General features: G+C 40.0%; 2 protein-coding genes and 1 non-coding gene across 3 annotated transcripts; all 3 read left to right on the top strand.

Annotated features, from left to right (window-relative positions):
• The first annotated feature begins 6074 nt into the window (after positions 1 to 6074).
• LOC148546184 (small nucleolar RNA R71) lies at positions 6075 to 6182 on the top strand. Its single transcript, XR_015901566.1, has one exon. It is a non-coding gene; the product is annotated as a small nucleolar RNA R71 (small nucleolar RNA).
• Positions 6183 to 16958: 10776 nt separating this feature from the next.
• On the top strand, positions 16959 to 17597 carry LOC107615808 (uncharacterized). Its single transcript, XM_016317836.2, has one exon. It carries the CDS (start codon positions 16959 to 16961, stop codon positions 17595 to 17597), a length of 639 nt encoding a protein of 212 aa, XP_016173322.2.
• Positions 17598 to 18142: 545 nt separating this feature from the next.
• LOC148546185 (uncharacterized) lies at positions 18143 to 19009 on the top strand. Its single transcript, XM_088499154.1, has one exon. It carries the CDS (start codon positions 18143 to 18145, stop codon positions 19007 to 19009), a length of 867 nt encoding a protein of 288 aa, XP_088355280.1.
• The last annotated feature ends 2045 nt before the right edge of the window (positions 19010 to 21054 follow it).

The raw sequence follows: 21054 nt of genomic DNA on the forward strand, positions 1-21054 counted from the left end.
AATGGTTTACAGAGCTGTGAGGGAAGCCAAAGATAGAATCATGGGTAACGAGATAGAACAGTATGGGAAGCTGAGGGACTATCTAATGGAGATACATAGAAGCAATCCAAGGTCTACTGCCTTGCTAGACGTTATTTTCCAACCACAAGAACCCCCAACATTCAACAAAATGTATATATGTTTTGATGCCTGCAAGATGGGATTTAAGAATGGATGCAAGCCTTTGATTCATTTGGATGGAGCATTCCTCAAGACCTATCATGGAGGCCAATTACTGTCTGCTGTGGCACATGATGCTAATAACCAGTTTTATGTGATTGCCTATGCTGTGACAAGGTTTGAATCAAAGGAGTCATGGAAGTGGTTTCTGACCCTATGGTACACGAAATTGTGGTCACACTTTTCACAACTCCAGTACAACTAACCAGCAAGTGCACTGGGTCGTCCAAGTAATAAAACCTTACGCGAGTAAGGGTCGATCCCACAGAGATTGCCGGCTTGAAGCAAGCTATGGTCATCCTGTAAATCTTAGTCAGGCAGATTCAATTGGTTATGAGTTTTGATAATTGAAATATAAATAAGACGTAAATTAAAATAAAGATACTTATGTAATTCATTGGTGGGAATTTCAGATAAGCGTTTGGAGATGCTTTGTTGCTTCTGAACCTCTGCTTTCCTATTGTCTTCATCCATCATGCGTGCTTCCTTCCATGGCAAGATGTATGTTGGTGGATCACCATTGTTAATGGCTACCATTGTTAATGGCTACCATCTGTCCTCTCAGTGAAAACTGTCGGATCTCTCGTCCCGGATGAAAAATACCAGGCACAGCTACCGCACGGCTAATCATCTGTCGGTTCTCACTTGTGTCAGAATAGGATCTCTCTATCCTTTTGCACACTGTCACTGTGCCCAACATTTGTGAGTTTGAAGCTCGTCACAGTCATCCCGTCCCAGATCCTACTCGGAATACCACAGACAAGGTTTAGACTTTCCGGATCTCAGGAATGCTGCCAATTGGTTCTAGCCTCTACCACGAAGGTTCTAATCTCACGGATTCGAATGCTCTGTTGTCAGGAGAGACAAGTCAAATCCGTGGATCAGAGACCCAAGAGACTATACTCCGACTGTCGTCTAATGACTATGTTGAACATCATGTAGACCGCTTGTGGTTGTCAGGCACGCGGATCTTGGCTAAGCGAGTAACGAAGATAGTGGGTGATTGTGACGGATCACCCCTTCATTTTGACTTAACTGAATTAAGTATGAGAGTATATCTTGGAGAAGAAGTAAGCATGAATTGAAAGAGAAACAATAGTACTTGTATTAATTCATGAAGAACAGCAGAGCTCCGCACCTTAATCTATGAGGTGTAGAAACTCCACCGTTGGAAAATACATAAGAGAAAAAGGTCTAGGCATGGCCGAATGGCCAGCCTCCCAAATGTGAAAAATGGCATAAGATCCGAATACAATAGTAAAAAGTGCTATTTATACTAAACTAGTTACTAAGGATTACAGAAAATAAGTAACTAAGTGCAGATAGTGCAGAAATCCACTTCCGGGGCCCACTTGGTGTGTGCTTGGACTGAGCATTGAGCTTTACACATGCATAGGCCTTTTCTAGAGTTAAACGCCAACTTGGATGCCAGTTTGGGCGTTTAACTCCAGTTCTGGTGCCAGTTCCGGCGTTTTACGCCAGAAAAGGGTCTCTAGCTGGCATTGAACGCCAGTTTGGGCCATCAAATCTTGGGCAAAGTATGAACTATTATACATTGCTGGAAAGTCCAAGATGTTAGATTTCTAGCCCAATTAAGAACGTGCCAATTGGACTTCTATAGCTCTAGAAAAACACGTTTGAGTGCAGGGAGGTCAGAATCCAACAGTATCTGCAGTCCTTTCTCAGCCTCTGAATCAGATTTTTGCTCAGGTCCCTCAACTTCAGCCAGAAAATACTTGAAATTATAGAAAAACATACAAACTCATAGTAAAGTCCAGAAATATGATTTTTGCATAAAAACTAATAAAAATATAATAAAAAGTAACTAAAACATACTAAAAACTACCTAAAAACAATGCCAAAAAGCGTATAAATTATCCGCTCATCACAACGCCAAAATTAAATTGTTGCTTGTCCCCAAGAAACCAAAAACAAAATGAGATAAAAAAAGAAGAGAAAATACAATAAATTTCAAAAATATCAATGAAGATTAGTTTTAATTAGATGAGCGGGACTAGTAGCTTTTTGCCTCTGAATAGTTTTGGCATCTCTCTATCCATTAGAGTTCAGAATTGTTGGCCTCTTTAGAAGCTCAGAAATATAGATAATGTTATTAATTTTCCTAGTTAAGTTCTTTTTGATTCTTGAACACAGCTACTTTAGGAGTCTTGGCCGTGACCCTTAGCATTTCGTTTTCCAGTATTACCACCGGATACATAAATGCCACGGACACATAACTGGGTGAACCTTTTCAGATTGTGACTTAGCTTTGCTAGAGTTTCCAGTTAGAGGTACCCAGAGTTCTTAAGCACACTCTTTTGCTTGGGATCACGACTTTTACCACTCAGTCTCAAGCTTTTCACTTGGACCTTCATGACACAAGCACATGGTTAGGGACAACTTGATTTAGCCGCTTAGGCCAGGATTTTATTCCTTTTGGGCCCTCCTATCCACTGATGCTCAAAGCCTTGGATCCTCTTTACCCTTGCCTTTTAGTTTAAAGGGTTACTGGCTTTTTCTGCTTGCTCTTTCTTTTTCTTTCTATTTTTTTTCGTATTTTTTTGGCAAGCTTTTGGTTTTCACTGTTTTTTCTTGCTTCAAGAATCAGTTTTATGATTTTTCAGATCACCAATAACATATTAACATGTATCCTTTTTTATTATTCTTTCAAGAGTCAACTTTTCTTAATTCCAATTTCAAACATGCACTGTTTAAGCATACATTCAGAAAGCAAGAAGTATTGCCACCATATCAAAATAATTAAACTAATTTCAAGATAAATTTCAAAATTCATGCACTTCTTGTTCTTTTGCAAATAAAAATATTTTTCATTTAAGAAAGGTGAAAGATTCATGGAATCATTCATAACTTTAAGACATAGACTCTAAACACTAATGATCATGTAATAAAGACAAAAACCCAGACAAAACATAAAACATAGGAAACGAAAAATAGAAAAACAAATAATAAGGAAATTAAAGAATGGGTCCACCTTAGTGACGGCGGCTAGTTCTTCATCTTGAAGATCCTATGGAGTGCTTTAGCTCCTCAATATCTCTTCCTTGCCCTTGTTGCTCCTCCCTCATGGCTCTTTGATCTTCTCTGATTTCATGGAGGATGATGGAGTGCTCTTGGTGCTCTAGTCTCAGTTGCTCCATGTTGGAACTCAATTCTCCTAAAGAGGTGTTGAGTTGCTCCCAATAGTTGTGTGGAGGGAAATGCATCCCTTGAAGCATCTCAGGAATTTCTTGATGAGGGACTTCCTCATGCTCTTGTTGAGGTCCATGAGCGGGCTCTCTTGTTTGCTCCATCCTCTTTCTAGTGATGGGCTTTTGAGATGAATCTTTCTATTTCCCATGACTCGGATGTGGAAGCACTTGACTTTCCTTTCCTCTTCCTAGAGGTTTCTCCGGTCTTAGGTGCCATTAATGGTTATAGCAAAACAAAAAACAGGGCTTTTTCCCACACCAAACTTAAGAGGTTTGCTCATCCTCAAGCAAAATAAGAAAGAAGGGAGTAGAAGAGAAGAAATGGAGGATATGGAAGGGTATGAATGGTTCAGTCAAGGGGGGTTATGAAGTGTTTGTGATGTGTGAAAGTAGAGGAGTAAGTAGGGGTATTTAAAGGGTAAGGGAGAGGGGGAATTCGTGTGATAGGGGATGGGTTTGGGAGGGAAATGATTTGAATTTTGAAGGTGGGGATAGGTGGGGTATTATGATGGTTTTGGGGAAGAGGAATTGATTTGATTGGTGAGGGGTGTTGGGGAAGAGAAATGGATGTGATAGGTGAATGGTATATGAGGAAGAGTGTATTGGAATGTGTGAAAAGGAGAAAGAAATAATTGGGGTAGGTGGGGATCCTCTGGGGTCTACAGATCCTGAGGTATTAAGGATTTCTCATCCCTGCACCTTTCTGGCGTTTAAACGCCTCTGGATAGCCCTTTCTGGCGTTTAAACGCCAGTCTGCTGCCTTTCCTGGCATTAAACGCCAGGCTGATACCCTTTTCTGGCATTAAACGCCAGTCTGTCTGCCAATTCTGGCGTTTAACACCCAGAATACTGCCAGACTGGGTTAAACACCCATTCTGCTATCCTTACTGGCGTTTAATTTTGCTATCGCCAGTAAGCCTGTCCTCCAGGGTGTGCTATTTTTGATGCTGTTTTTGATTCCACTTTAATTCTGCAGCTGTTTTTGTGACTCCACATGATCATCAACCTAAAGAAAACATAAACTAACAATGGAAAATAAAATGAAAAAGTAATTAACATAGATAAATAAGATTGGGTTGCCTCCCAATAAGAGCTTCTTTAATGTCAATAGCTTGACAGTAAGCTCTTACAGAGCTTTACAGATACTCAAAGCATGATTGTGGCCTCCCAACACCAAACTTAGAGTTTGAATGTGGGGGCTCTGTTTGACTATGTATTAAGAGAAGCTTTTCATGCTTCTCTCCATGGTTACAGGGGAAGATCCTTGAGCTTTAAACACAAGGTAGTCCTCATGCAATTGCAGAACCAACTCTCCTCTGTCCACATCAATCACAGCTCTTGCTGTGGCTAGGAAGGGTCTTCCAAGGATGATGGATTCATCCTCATCCTTCCCAGTGTCTAGGATTATGAAGTCAGCAGGGATGTAAAGGCCTTCAACTTTCACTAAGACATCCTCTACAAGTCCATAAGCCTGTTTCATTGATTTGTCTGTCATCTCTAGTGAGATTTTTGCAGCTTGTACCTCAAAGATCCCTAGTTTCTCCATTACAGAGAGTGGCATGCGGTTTATACCTGACCCCAGGTCACACAGAGCCTTTTCAAAGGTCATGGTGCCTATGGTACAAGGTATTAAGAACCTTCCGGGATCCGGTTTCTTTTGAGGTAATTTCTGCTGAACCAAGGCATTCAGTTCATTGATGAGCAATGGAGGTTCATCCTCCCAAGTCTCATTACCAAATAACTTGGCATTCAGCTTCATGATTGCTCCTAGATACCGAGCAACTTGCTCTTCAACAATATCTTCATCCTCTTTAGAGGAAGAATACTCATCAAATCTCATGAATGGCAATAGTAAGTTCAGTAGAATCTCTATGGTCTCTGTATAAGCCTCAGATTCCTTTGGTTCCGAATTAGGGAACTTCTTAGTGGTCAGTAGACGTCTATTGAGATCTTCCTCACTGGAAATCACAGCCTCTTCCTCCTCTATAGGTTCGGCCACTTTGGATATATTGATGGCCTTGCACTCTCTCTTTGGATTTTCTTCTGTATTGCTTGGGAGAGTACTATGAGGGATTTCAATAACTCTTTTACTCAGCTGACCCACTTGTGCCTCTAAATTTCTGATGGAGGACCTTGTTTCAGTCATGAAACTGAGAGTGGTCTTAGATAGATCAGAGACTATGGTTGCTAAGTCAGAGAAGCTCTGCTTAGAATTCTCTGTCTGTTGCTGAGAAGATGATGGAAAAGGCTTGCTATCGCCAAACCTATTTCTCCCACCATTATTATTATTGAAGACTTGTTGAGGCTTCTGTTTATCCTTCCATGAGAAATTTGGATGATTTCTCCATGAAGGATTATAGGTGTTTCCATGGGATTCTTCCATGTAATTCACCTTTTCCATTGCAGGATTCTCAGGGTCATAAGCTTCTCCTTTCTCAAGAACTCCTTTCTTCTGAGTCATCCCATTATTCACAGGATTTTTTCAGAAGTATACATGAACTGGTTATTTGCAACCATTTCAATGAGTTCCTGGGCTTCTGCAGGTGTTTTCTTCAGATGAAGAGATCCACCAGCAGAGTGGTCCAATGACATCTTGGACAATTCAGACAGACCATCATAGAATATACCTAAGATGCTCCATTCTGAAAGCATGTTAGAAGGACACCTTCTGATCAATTGCTTGTATCTTTTCCAAGCTTCATAGAGGGATTCACCTTCCTTCTGTCTGAAGGTTTGGACTTCGACTCTAAGCTTGCTCATCTTTTGAGGTGGAAAGAATTTGGCCAAGAAAGTATTGACCAACTTTTCCTAAGAGTTCAGGCTTTCTCTAGGTTATGAGTCCAACCATATCCTAGCTCTGTCTCTTACAACAAAGGGGAAAAGTATAAGTCTGTAGACCTCGGGATCAACCACATTGGTCTTAACAGTGTCACAAATTTGTAAGAATTCAGCTAAGAACTGATGAGGATCTTCCAATGGAAGTCCATGAAACTTGCAATTCTGCTGCATTAGAGAAACTAATTGAGGCTTAAGTTCAAAGTTGTTTGCTCCAATTGCAGGAATTGAGATGCTTCTTCCATAGAAGTTGGAAGTTGGTGCAGTAAAGTCACCAAGCATCTTCCTTGCATCTCCACCATTGTTCTCAGGTTCGGCTGCCATGTCTGCCTCTTTTTCAAAATTTTCTGAAAGGTCCTCTCTGGAGTGTTGTGCTTTAGCTTCTCTTAGCTTCCTTTTCAGAGTCCTTTCAGGTTCAGGATCATCTTCAACAAGAATGTCCTTAACCTTGTTCTTGCTCATATGAAAAAGAAGAGAACAAAGAGAGTAGTGGAATCCTCTATGTCACAGTATAGAGATTCCTTTATGTGTCAGAGGAAAAGAAGAATAGAAGAATGAGGTAGAGAGCGAATAAGAAGAATTCAAACACAGAGAGAGGGAGAGAGTTCGAATTATTAGATGAGTAGAAGAGAAATATTAGTAAATAAATAAAATAAATAGAAAGAGATGAGAGAGAGAGTATTCAAATTTTAAGAAGAGGGAAAAGAAAAATATGTTTATTTTTATTTAATTAATTAAGTTAGTTTCAAAAATTTGAAAAAGAAATACAAGAAAATTAAAAACTAAAACAATTAGTTAATTAAAAAGATTTTTGAAAAAGTGGTTAGTGATTTTCGAAAATTAGAAGTGGAAAAGTAGTTAGGTGGTTTTGAAAAAGATAAGAAATAGTAAACTTTTTAAAATTAACACAAACAAGTCAAGTAGTTAGTTGAAAAAGATTTGAAAATAAATTTTGAAAAGATAAAAAGTTAGAAAAAGATTTTGAAATTAAAATTTTAAAAAGATATGATTGAAATTTATTTTGAAAAAGAATTGAAAAAGAAATTAAAAAGATTTGATTTTTAAAATTAAAGTTGATGACTTGACTAACAAGAAACTAAAAGATATGATTCTAGAATTTAAAGATTGAACCTTTCTTAATAAGAAAGTAACAAACTTGAAATTTTTGAATCAAAACATTAATTGTTAGCAAGGATTTTTGAAAATATGAAATAAAATTAAGAAAAAAATTTTGAAAAATTAGTTTTAAAATTTTCGAAAACATTAAAAGAAAAATTAAAAAGATTTTGAAAAATTTTACGAATGAAATTCGAAAATCATAAAAAAATGAAAAAGAATTGATTTTGAAAAAGATTTGAAAAGATAAAATTTTTAAATGGAAATTTTGACTTGACTAACAAGAAACAACAAAATTTTAAAAATTTTTGACCAAGTCAACTCAAAATTTCAAAAATTATGAGAAGAATAAGGAAAATATATTTTTTTGACTTTTGAATTTTTAATGAGAGAGAAAAACAACAAAATGAAACAAAACATAAAAATTTAAGATCAAAACAAATAATGCATGCAAGAATACTTTGAATGTCAAGATGAACACCAAGAACACTTTGAAGATCATGATGAACATCAAGAACATATTTTTGAAAATTTTTAAGAAAAGAAAGACATGCAAGACACCAAACTTAAGAACTTTTGTACTAGGGACACTAACAATTTGAAAATGCATATGAAAAATAAGAAAAGACACAAAACAAGAAAATGTAAAGATCAAACAAAGAAAATCATCAAGAACAACTTGAAGATCATGAAGAACATATGCATGAATTTTCAAAAATTTTAAGAAAATTAAAAAAAATGCAATTGACACCAAACTTAAAATTTGACACAAGACTCAAACAAGAAACACAAAATTTTTTGGTTTTTATGATTTTATTAAATTTTCTAGTATTTTTTCGAAATTATTTTGGAAAAAGAAAATAAAGAAATTCAAAATTTTTAATAAGAATTCCAGGATTCATGCAATGTTAGTCTAAAGTTTTGGTCCAAAAGAATTAGACATGGCCAAATGGCCAGTCAAGCTTTAGCACATAATTATAAATGAGAATCCAAAGGCTCCTCCAATAGCTGTAATGATAAGTAGAAGCTTCAGTCTAAAAGATTAGACATGGCTTAATAGCCAGCCAAGCTTCAATATATCATCATGGAGCTCTAAGATGGAATTCATTCTTAAAAATTCTGAAGAACATTTTTTTTGAAAACTTTTTTTTTAAATTTTTTTTGAAATATTTTAAAAAACTTTTTGAAAAGAAAATAAAGGTTGAAACAAGAAAGAAGGTTACCTAATCTAAGAAACAAGATGAACCGTCAATTGTCCAAAGTCGAATAATCCTCGGCAACGGCACCAAAAACTTGGTGCACAGAATTGTGGTCACACTTTTCACAACTCCGGTACAACTAACCAGCAAGTGCACTGGGTCGTCCAAGTAATAAAACCTTACGAGAGTAAGGGTCGATCCCACGGAGATTGCCAGCTTGAAGCAAGCTATGGTCATCCTGTAAATCTTAGTCAGGCGGATTCAAATGGTTATGAGTTTTGATAATTGAAAGATAAATAAAACGTAAATTAAAATAAAGATACTTATGTAATTCATTGGTGGGAATTTTAGATAAGCGTTTGGAGATGCTTTGTTGCTTCTGAACCTCTGCTTTCCTATTGTCTTCATCCAATCATGCGTGCTCCCTTCTATTGCAAGATGTATGTTGATGGATCACCGTTGTCAATGACTACCATCCGTCGTTTCAGTGAAAATGGTCCAGGTACGGTTTTTGTACGGCTAATCAACTGTCGGATCTCTCGTCTCGGATGAAAAATACCAGGCACAGCTATCACACGGCTAATCATCTGTCGGTTCTCAATTGTGTCAGAATAGGATCTCTCTATACTTTTGCACACTGTCACTGCGCCCAACATTCATGAGTTTGAAGCTCGTCATAGTCATCCCGTCCCAGATCCTACTCAGAATACCACAGACAAGGTTTAGACTTTCCGGATCTCAGGAATGCTGCCAATTGGTTCTAGCCTCTACCACGAAGATTCTAATCTCACGAATTCGAATGCTCTGTTGTTAGTAGAGGCAAGTCAAATCCATGGATGAGAGACCCAAGAGACTATACTTCGACTGTCGTCCAATGACTACGTTGAACATCATGTAGACTGCTTGTGGTTGTCAGGCACGCGGATCTTGGCTAAGCGAGTAACGAATATAGTGGGTGATTATCACGGGTCACCCCTTCATTTTGACTTAACTGAATTAAGTACGAGAGTATATCTTGGAGAAGAAGTAAGCGGGAATTGAAAGAGAAAAATTAGTACTTGCATTAATTCATGAAGAACAGCAGAGCTCTGCACCTTAATCTATGAGGTGTAGAAACTCCACTGTTGGAAAATACATAAGAGAAAAAGGTCTAGGCATGGCCAAATGGCCAGCCTTCCAAATGTGAAAAATGGCATAAGATCCGAACACATTAGTAAAAAGTGCTATTTATACTAAACAAGTTACTAAGGATTACAGAAAATAAGTAACTAAGTGCAGAAATCCACTTCTGGGGCCCACTGGGTGTGTGCTTGGGCTGAGCATTGAGCTTTACACGTGCATAGGCCTTTTCTAGAGTTAAACGCCAGCTTGGATACCAGTTTGGGCATTTAACTCCAGTTTTGGTGCCAGTTTCGGCGTTTTACGCCAAAAAAGGGGTCTTTGGCTGGCGTTGAACGCTAGTTTGGGCCATCGAATTTCGGGCAAAGTATGAACTATTATACATTTCTGGAAATCCCAAGATGTTAGCTTTCTATCCCAACTGAGAACGCGCCAATTGGACCTCTGTAGCTCCAGAAAAATGCATTTGAGTGCAGGGAGGTCAGAATCCAACAGCATCTGCAGTCCTTTCTCAGCCTCTGAATAAGATTTTTGCTCAGGTCCTTCAATTTCAGCCAGAAAATACATGAAATTACAGAAAAATACAAAAACTCATAGTAAAGTCCAGAAATGTGATTTTTGCATAAAAACTAATAAAAATATAATAAAAAATAACTAAAACATGCTAAAAACTACCTAAAAACAATGCCAAAAAGCGTATAAATTATCCGCTCATCACCCTACTACAAGAGGACATTGGAGATGTGCAAGAACATAGTTGGAGTTTTATGTCTGACCAACAAAAGGTTAGTAAGTGACTTTCTCTACTTAATTTAAATACTTATCATGCAATTTAATGAAAACCCTTCTCGAATCAGTCTGTGTTAGGGTCTGATGCCTGCATTAAAAGAGATAATGCCGAATGCACATGTGCGGAATTGTGTCATGCACATGTGGAAGAATTTCATCAACCGTTTCAAGGACTTATACATAAGGGAAATTGTGTGGGACTGTGCAAAATGTATGACTGCGCCTGAGTTTAAGGCAACAATGGAGAGGCTGAAGGAAGTTAAAAAGGATGCCTGGTCATACCTGATGAAATTTGATCCTGCAACATGGGTAAGGGCCTACTTCAGTCATGGTCCAAAAATGGACAACCTGACTAACAATATGTGCAAGTCTTTCAATTCCAAGATTGTCAAGTACAGGTGCAAGCCTATACTCACAATGTGCGAGAAAGTGCGCTGCTATCGCATGAGGTGTATGGTTCTGTGATGCGTGGCAGAAGTTAACCAATTTAGAGATTTCAAATAAAGGAATAGCGTTGCACATATAGCTCTTAACCAGCTAAGATCTGCCTCTCCAATTTAAAAAGGGTTGTCACAATTTTTAGAAATAGAAATACTGGGAGTATGAGTCCCAGGTCGTCTCCTAACGAGTTGCAGGAAAGAGTGCTAATTTACTAATAAGAAAATTTCCAGAAAGTTTGAGTTGGATAATGAGTAATTAAAAGTAATTATAGATCAAAGCAATTAACTAAGAATTATTATCAATATTAAAAGGCCTTGACTGGGGGAATAATTAAGTGAAAGTCCTATCCTTGTTGGAATCTTCTCAAGTATAGTGTAAAGAGGTTGTTGTTCTCACTTGGTTAACCCTTACTACATAAAGAAAAGTTAGTGATTGAACTAACTCTTACCCGCAAATCCTAGTCCTCTCCCTTGGGGAGGTCTAGCGTTAGTAGGTACGGAATTAGCCAACAACGTCCAAATTAACTAATCACTTGAGCATTCCAACTCAAGTGTCTCCTCTTAATCAACCCCCATGTCAAGTGGAATTTCTACTCCATTGACATGGAATTAGTAATCATAAAAATATGAGAAGACATAATTAAATAAGATAAAATAGAGAAATATTTAAAATTAATTAAAATAAAAATAACTATATATATTAATAAATTCAAAATGAAACATAATTATCTGAACAGGGTCAATGAGTAACTAATTAAGAATAAGGGAATAAGGAAACAAACTAAAGTAATGACTTCAACGAAGGTGATGACTCTTCAACATCCAAAATCCAAACAAAAGCATAAACTATGAATGTAAAGGTAATTCTAGATTCAGATCTAAAACTAAGAGTAATCCTAATATCAATGTATCTGAATGTGTGTGGATGCGTGATGAGTCTCTGCATGTTTCCTTGCTTAATTCTGTGTTTCCGGGTCGAAAATTAGGTTAAAACGAGGCCCGAAATTGTCTCCAGCGTATCCTGTAATTTCTGCAGATCGCGCAGGTCACGCGTACGCGTCGTCCACGTGTTCGCGTCATTCAGCGATTTTTCTTGCCACGCGTTCGTGTCATTCGTGCAGACTCTAATCCACGCGTTTGTGTCAGGCACGCGTTCGCGTCACTGCGATTTCTCCATTTTGCGCACTCGCGTGAGCCATGCGCTCGCGTCAGTGTTCGCTGGTCATCTCCTTAGTTTATTATATTCCTTCCATTTTTGCAAGCTTCCTCTCCATTCTCTAAGCCATTCCTACCCTATGAAGGCTGAAACACTTAACACACGGATTACGGCATCGAATGGTAGAAAAGAGAATTAAAATACATAGTTAAAAGATCTCTAGGAAGCAAGTTTTCAACCATGGAACAATTTTGGGAAGGAATTGTAAATACATGCTAATCATATGAATAAGTGGGTAAAGACTTGATAAAACCACTCAATTAAACACAATATAAATCATAAAATAATGGTTTATCATTCAGCACAAGAGACTAATAGACTGCCATCACGAAAAGCTTGTACCAGTTCAAGAGAAAAGGTTGAAGCGGCTTGTCAAGCCGAGTACAAATGGACTGCGGAGTGGATTGGTGATAACGAGCACAAACGATTTGAGGTCACATACAAGGGATCTAAGTTGGATGTGGACCTGATCAAGCATACATGCACATGTAACAGATGGCAACTAACCGGTCAGTGTGGACTTATGCTTACTTCAGTGAAAATTGTATTTCTCTACTTGTTTTTTGTTGTCTTTGCCTGCCTGCTGGTATTATTATTACTTTAAATTGCATTTGTCTAATTGTTATCCTTACTTGCATGCCTGTTACCAATTTGTTAGATTTTCTGAAAAAGGAATGCCGTGTTGTCATGCGGTTGTAGCAATAAGAAAAAGGCATGACAACATGGAAGATTATGTGTATCCATGGTTATGCATGGAATCTCTGAAGAAGACTTACGAGCACTTCATCTAGCCTGTTACTAGTGAAGAGTTCTGGACATGGATTGATCAAACAAGGCCTGCTACACCTGTCATCAAGAGGCCAATCGGTCATCCAAAGGTCCATAATAGACAAAAAGACCCAGCAGAAACTGTTATTGAAGGTGAAAAATTGAAGAGGAGTGACGGAAGAAAATTGGCGGTAAAGAATTTCACACAAATAATCACGTTGTAAGTATAGTTCTAAACCAATAATCAATCCTCGGTCAACCTTTAACTAGGTTGTCACAAGTACAAACCCCAATAAAAATAAACCGAAGTATTCAAACCTCGGGTCGTCTCTCAAGGAATTACAGGGAAGTGTGTTTATTATCGGTTATGATGTACTTCTTGGCAAGGGTTAATGGCTAAGGATCTCTATCCTTGTCACTAATCATAGTATGATAGTTGTAGAGATCAATCTCATTTAGTCATCCTCTAACAATTGAAGGAAAGTCAAATGAGCTTTATCAATCCCAATCCATAAGTCCTAGCCACTCACTAATCGAATTAGTGAAAGCTAGTGTCAATGGACATCAATCATCAATCACTTGGACATTAGCAACTCAAGGTCACCCAAGTTACCAACCCAAACCAAGAATAGAAAAATCTACTCTATAGCTAAAAAAAATATTTCATCAAACACATAGCATGCGATAAAAGTAAACATCACAAAAGGCAAGAAGTAGTAAAGGCTATGACTAACATGAACAAGAAATCAATAATAGTAACTAAGGCAAATATCAAGAGATATGAAAACATAAAATTGCATTAAAAGAAAATTGAGAGTAACAAAAGGGCTCATAAACTAAAATTGCAAAATAAAGAAATTAACAAGAGGAGTTGGTGAACAAAAGTGCTAGAACAAATAAAAGTAAGGGAAAACTAAATTAAAATAAGACTGAAACCTAAACTTAAGGAGAAATTGAAAGAAGAAACCCTAAATCCTAGAGAGAAGAGAGAACCTCTCTCTCTAGAATTCTACATCTATCTAAAAACTAAAGTGTGTGAATGAATGATGAATGATTAATGATCGTCCAACTCCACTTTTCAGCCTCTTGTCTTCATTTTCGGGCCTGAAACTGGGTCAAAAGCAGCCCAGAAATCGCCCCCAGTGTTTTCTCTTTACTGAGGCACGTAACGCTCGTCACGCATACGTGTCAGCCATGCATACGCGTCGAATGGACGACTTCTTGGTCACGCATACGCGTCAGTCACGCGTACGTGTCATTTGGACTATGGCTTGGTCACGCGCACGCTTTAGCCATGCGTACGCGTCGGTTCCAACTTCTGAAATCTCCAAATTCTTGTGTTCCTTCCACTTTAGCATGCTTCCTCTTCATTCTCCATGCCATTACTGCCCTATAACCCTGAGATCACTCAACGGACACATCACGGCATCGAATGGTAATAAGATAGAATTAAAAATTAGTAATTATAAGGCCTAGGAAACATGTTTTCAATCATAGCACAAAATTAGGAAGGAATCTTAAAAACATATAATTTACATGAATAAGTGTGAGAATAGTTGACAAAATTCACTCAATTCAATACAAAATAAACCATAAAATAATATTTTATCAAGGAGTTTCTATGTGACCTGCAGCAAGTGTGGTCAAACAGGGCACAACTATAAGACTTGCAAGGGTGCGCCATCTAACCCAAATTGGAAACCTACAATCAGGAAACCAAAGAAGAAGACCCATGACAACCTTTCTCTTGTGGTTCTACCACTGTCACAATCAGCACCTGAGGTAGAGGTACTTGACTGGATGAAGGATCTTTTTGTCCCCCCGATAAAATGTTGAAGGATTTAGTTGTCAATTTTAAAAGTATTAAAAGATATATTTAAATTTTTTAATTTATTTGATGACTTTATTGTCTTTCTTCATTTCAAGGTGAAGAGCATAATTCATCTATTTCAACCAACCAGAACCATTCTGCAGCTACCACAACTCCAGATGTGGTCCAACAACAAGCTGCTCCAGAAGCTGCATATGTGTCTGTTTCTACAATCCCTGTAAGGCAAGGCCAGGTTCCATTCAAACCTCCAGCCAGAGTTCCAGCAAGACCATCCAACAGAACCTTGCGACCAAAACAACCAATTAGAAAGAAGGATGATGGTAAACAACATGTTCAAGGATCACAACAGCCAAGTGCAAAAGCAACTGAAGGACCATCTGGTGAGACTCTGGCTGCACCAAGCACTAGAACTAAAAGAACTTTTCAGTTCATCCCCGCCCCAGGAGTAAAAAATTCTAAGAAATGATGTTGCTATCTTAGGAAGTCAGTCGTAGCTGATGTAAAAAATTGGATAAACTTATTTTCATTTGTGATGCATTCTAGTATCTTTTTGGCAAACTTATAATGTTCAGGTTGTGACCTATTATGAGACTGCTTATCATATTTTGTTAGGATTGTAATCCTTCAAACTTATCTTATAGTTCAATGTTTAATGATCCAACTAGTTTAATGAATTATACATACCCAGACCATCAATATAATATTATATATAGCCATTTAAAGACATGATGTTACAACAACAACATATTATCATTCATCAAAGGATAAACATAACTATATTATGTCAATTGTTCCTCACAAGAGCGATGCTCAACATCTAATAACACCTAATAACAGCAACAGCAACACAACTTACTACCAAATATACAACAATAACTCACATATTAGATTTTTTCCCTCTCTAGACATGCAAGCTTCTTCTCTAGCTTAACCAGCCTCTGTTCTACTTTATTCTTGCACAAGTATTGCTCCAAGTCGTCAACTTTGTTGTCAGTAACTGACTTCTCTGTAGCCCAAATTTTTGCAACATGATCATTAAGCCAGATAAGAAACTTGCAGTGGGATGGATTTTTCAACTGCAACATCAACAAAATCAAAATTCAGCTAAACACATGAACCAGCTTCAAGCTTCACAGAACTATGTTACCTTGAAGAAGGGGCACCCAAGAAACAACTGGTTGGGGTTAGTTGGCATCCTGGACTTGTATAGTATAACATACACACCACACCTGCAAATCGGAGCAATGTCGTCCTTCTCGTCTCCAGCCTCCACGCAACGAATGTGAGACGGCAATCGGACTCATTGGGTGCTCGAAGAACGTCCTTCACTGGCCATAGACGCCCTAGGCAAAACAAACTCATAACTATACAAGTGCAATGGCGTGTTCTTCCAAATTGGAGAATTAGGGCACCTCCTAAAATGTCATCATTTTGGGAGCAGAGTAAAAGGACCTAGTTGTCCTCCAAATGAATGTCAACATCTCATCCTACTCCGTAAGGGGTACACATCACTTTACCTGATTTGGCCATCTTTTCGTACGGATACTGACTTGAGCATCGGAGTGTCCTTGCAGGTGGTCATCCCCCTCTGCCCGTTCTACTACCAGCGTCACTGATCCTCTGCGAGGACCCGAAGATTTGTTTCAGGCCGCTCCAGGATCTCAACCCTTTTTTTTCTTCCATCACCATCCGACCCGTCGAGTACCCGACATCCTCAGGTAACGAACATTGGCGCCGTCTGTGGGTATCCCAGAGTAGACATGGAGTGACTCCCCACGTCGGAGGAACTCCGCGAAGGAGGTGGGGCCTGCCTGAGCAGGGCGAGTTCGACAGCCCGTGCCGGCGAACAGCCATGATCCTCCGTTCAGCCGAACCAACAAATCTACACCAAGACCCCCCGAGAGACGTCCCTTCGGAGGATCGAGGGCCGACAGTGCCAAGATCATGCAAGAACTCAGACATAGAGTACAAAACCTTGAGCGGGTGCTAACAGCGAGAGGCCGACCCCATAGAGACGTCAGCCACTCCCACGACGATGCCAGCCGATCCCACACTCGCACTCGCTCCCCCTCCCGAGGACACGATAGCCGAGAAAGGAGGCTAACAAAGCGCGACGAGGCGCATAGACAGGCGACCTCACGACCTACCCAAAGTAGGTCCGAGAGCCACTAGGAGTCCCAGAGAGGGAAAGCCAAGAAACAACAGGAACCCATTATCATGGGAGCCACTCCTTTCCACCCCTCGATCCTCAAGGTCCAGCTCCCAAAAAACTTCGACAAGCCGACGGACATGAGGTACGACGGGACTAAGGATCCCCAAGAGCATATCACAACCTTTGAAGCAAGGATGAACTTGGAGGGGGTAGGCGATGCGATCAGATGCCGAGCATTCCCTGTGACACTAGCCGGCCCAGCGATTCGATGGTTCCACGCCCTCCCACAAGGATCCATCATAGCTTTCGCGAACATCTCCCAAAGCTTCTTGGCTCGGTTCACGACACACATAGCCAAGGCAAAATACCCAATCAACTTGCTGGGGGTTACCCAAAAACCCGGGGAGCCAACCAGAAAGTTCCTAGACAGATTCAACAATGAGTGTCTAGAGATTGACAGCCTTACAGACTCAGTCGCTAGTCTCTGCCTAACGAACGGCTTGCTAAACGAGGACTTTAGGAAGCACCTTACTACCAAGCCTGTCTGGTCCATGCAAGAAATTCAAAGCGTGGCCAAGGAATACATCAATGATGAGGAAGTGAGTCAGGTTGTAGCAGCCAATAAACGGCAGCTCCCAAACCCCCAGCTCGGCAGCCCCCCCAGGTCGACAGATACAGGGAAGCCCCCTAGGACGGCACCCTAGGCAAGCAGTCCAAGCAACCCCCACGAGTAGGAAGGTTCACGAACTACACGCCACTTACGACACCCATAGTGGAGGTTTACCAACAAATTGTAGACAAATGAATCCTATCCAGACCCAGACCATTGAAAGAAAGAACAGGAGGCAACAAAAGCCTCTACCGCGATTACCACAAGGGGTTTGGCCACAAGACCCAAGACTGCTTCGATCTCAAAGATGCTTTAGAGTAGGCCATATGAGATGGAAAGCTGAGTAAATTCTCCCGGCTCATCAGAGAGCCGAGGTGGCGGGAGCGCGAACGCTCCGAAGAAGATCGTAGCCGAGTCGTCAAGGCAAGGCAGGAAACCATAGGGGACACCAACAACCCCCCAACCTTCGTGGTCAACGTCGTGGTCGGGCGCGATAGCCCTCCTAAGTCCAAGTCAGCGACAAAAAAGGATACCCGAATCCTGTCCATTTCAACAAAGGTCCCACCATCAACAGGGGACCACCCACCATATCCTTTGGCCCGAAGATAAATGGTTTCACGACCTCCCCGAGAACCCCCCATGGTGGTTAAAGCAATGGTCGGCACGGGGTTAGTCAGACGAATCCTCGTCGATACCGGAGCCGACTCTAACATCCTATTCAGGAACGTATTCGATGCCATGGGGCTTAAAGAATCTGACCTCAAAAATCACCAGCACGGGGTCATGGGACTTGGTGATAACTACATAAAACCCGACGGCACAATCTCTCTCCCAATATGCCTTGGAACCGGTGATGCCAAGAAATCGGTTATGGCAGACTTCGTAGTCCTCGGAGACTCCACAGCATATAACATCATCCTGGGAAGAAAGACCATCAATGAACTCTCAGCCGTAATATGCACTAAATTCCTGACAATGAAGTTCATAACGGATAAGGGAACAGTTGGCTCCATAAGGGAAGACCTAGAAGCGGCGGTCGCTTGCGACAACGCCAGTCTCTCCTTAAGGAAAGAATCTAAGAAGGCAGCTGGCGTATTCTTGGCAGACCTGGACGTCAGGATGGAGGACAAGCCAAGACCAGAACCTGAGGGGGACATGAAAAAGTTTCAGATAGGAAAGTCGGCAGACCAGTTTACCTTTGTAAACAGGAATCTACCCCATGAACTCAAGGGCCCCCTCATGGACATTGTAAGGGCAAACAGCAACTTCTTCACGTGGACACCATCAGACATGTCAGGGTTGGATCCTGAGGTCATGTCCCATCAACTAGCCGTAAAACCCGACGCCAGACCAGTAGCCCGGCGGCGAAGAAAGATATCTCAAGAAAGGGCCGACGAAGTCGCCAAGCAAACAGCCGGGCTACTAGAAGCAGGATTCATCAAAGAACTCGAGTATTCAACATGGCTGTCCAATGTCGTCCTGGTCAAGAAAGCCAGCGGAAAGTAGAGAATGTGCGTTGATTACTCCGATCTGAACAAAGCATGCCCAAAAGACTCTTTCCCCCTCCTCAACATCGACACCTTGGTTGACTCGGTGGCAGGATATCGTTTTCTCAGCTTCATGGATGCCTACTCTGGCTATAACCAGATTCTGATGCACCAACCTGACGAGGACAAAATGGCATTCATAACACCAAGGGGTACTTATTGCTACAAAGTAATGCCCTTTGGGCTAAAAAATGAAGGAGCCACCTATCAAAGACTAATGAGCAAGGTCTTCCATGACCTCATCAGCAAGACAGTAAAAGTGTACGTCGACGACATCCTGGTAAAGACAGCAGAGCCGAACAAACTAATAGATGACCTCCAAGCTGTCTTCAAGGCACTAAGAAAATTCAAAATGAGGCTCAACCCTTTCAAATGTGCATTCGCCATGGAAGTAGAAAAATTCTTAGGGTTCATGATAACACAGAGAGGGGTAGAGGCCAACCCAGACAAATGCGAAGCCGTCCTCAAAATGGCAAGCCCTGGGTGCGTCAAGGACGTGCAACGACTCACCGGAAAATTTACGGCTCTATCCCGGTTCCTCGGTGCCTCGGCAGAGAACGCCATCCCATTCTTTAACCTAATGAAAAAGGGGATCACCTTCGAGTGGATTCCAGTATGTGAAGAAGCGTTCAACTACTTCAAAAAGATACTCTCAGAACCTCCCGTACTCAGTAAGCCTAAAGAAGGGGAGCCCCTATACTTATACCTGGCAGTAACTTGTAACCATACAAGCAATGGAGGCAGTCCTTGCCTGAAAAGAAGACAAGACTCAATGCCCAATATACTTGACGAACGGACTTTTGCTAGTAAAGAATTTTATAAGAATAATCACGTTGTAAGTATAGTTTCTAAACCAACAAGAATCCTTTTGAACAAAAACTTGTTTATCACTAAAGCAAACGCAATAAAATTTATAACCGAAGTATTTAAACCTCGGGTCATCTCTCAAGGAATTACAGGGAAGTATGATTTATTATTGGTTATGGGAAATGTATCTTTTTGGGTTTTTGAAATAGGGAACAAGAAAATAAATTGGCAAGAAAGTAAATTAATAACTAGAAAAACTCTTGGCAAGGTATGAGAACTGGAAATCCTATCCTAGTTATTCTTATCAATTGTGACGAGAATTGTTTATTGCTCCCACTTAGTTAACTCTTACTAAATAAAGGAAAGTCAAGTGGACTAATCAATTTGATTCCTCAAGTCCTAGTCAACTCCTGTGGAAAGACTAGCTTTAGAGGGATCCAAATCAATCAGCAAATTCCAATTTTCAATCAACAAGGAGTTTGATAACTCAAGTGTCACCACTTACTCAACCAAATCCAAAAGGGGAAAAATCTAAATTATTTATATCATAAATAGAAGAAAGCAATCATAAATCTGAAATACCTCAAATTGCATTAAATAAAGAAATCAAGTCTAACATTGGAAAGTTCATAAGCCAAATTGGAAAAGAAGAGAATCAACAAGAAAAATAAATAAACCAAAGTACCAGAACAAATAAAAGTAAAAGAGAAACTAAAGAAAAGGAACATTGAACCTAGAATGGAGAAGAAGTAAACCTAACCTAAGAGAAATCCTAAATCCTAAAACCTAAGAGAGAGAGGAGAGAACCTCCCTCTCTAACAACTACATCTAAACCTAAAATTGTTGAATTATGAAAGTTGTATGAATGAATGAATGGATTCCCCCACTTTATAGCCTCTAATATGTGTTTTCTGGGCCGAAAACTGGGTCAAAAACAGCCCAAAAATTGCCCCAGTGATTTCTGATACGTCCAGCACGCGGCAAAGTCACGCGTACGTGTCGTCCACGCGTACGCGTGGATTGGCTTTTCTCCAGGTCACGCATACGTGTGATTCACGCGTGCACATCGCCTATCTTCAGGGCAGCTATAGTAAATTATATATCATTGCGAAGCCCCGGATGTTAGCTTTCTAACGCAACTAAAACCACTTTATTTGGACTTCTGTAGCTCAAGTTATGGTCAATTTAGTACCAAGA

Source organism: Arachis ipaensis, chromosome B9 (genome assembly GCF_059453495.1).
Source record: "Arachis ipaensis isolate K30076 ecotype BB chromosome B9, ASM5945349v1, whole genome shotgun sequence".
Lineage (NCBI taxonomy): Eukaryota > Viridiplantae > Streptophyta > Magnoliopsida > Fabales > Fabaceae > Arachis > Arachis ipaensis.

What these genes read in the sequence shown, in the direction of transcription:
- LOC148546185 (XM_088499154.1), top strand. Translation starts at nt 18,143, where the DNA reads ATGGTGGTTAAAGCAATGGTCGGCACGGGGTTAGTCAGACGAATCCTC.
- LOC107615808 (XM_016317836.2), top strand. Translation starts at nt 16,959, where the DNA reads ATGGGAGCCACTCCTTTCCACCCCTCGATCCTCAAGGTCCAGCTCCCA.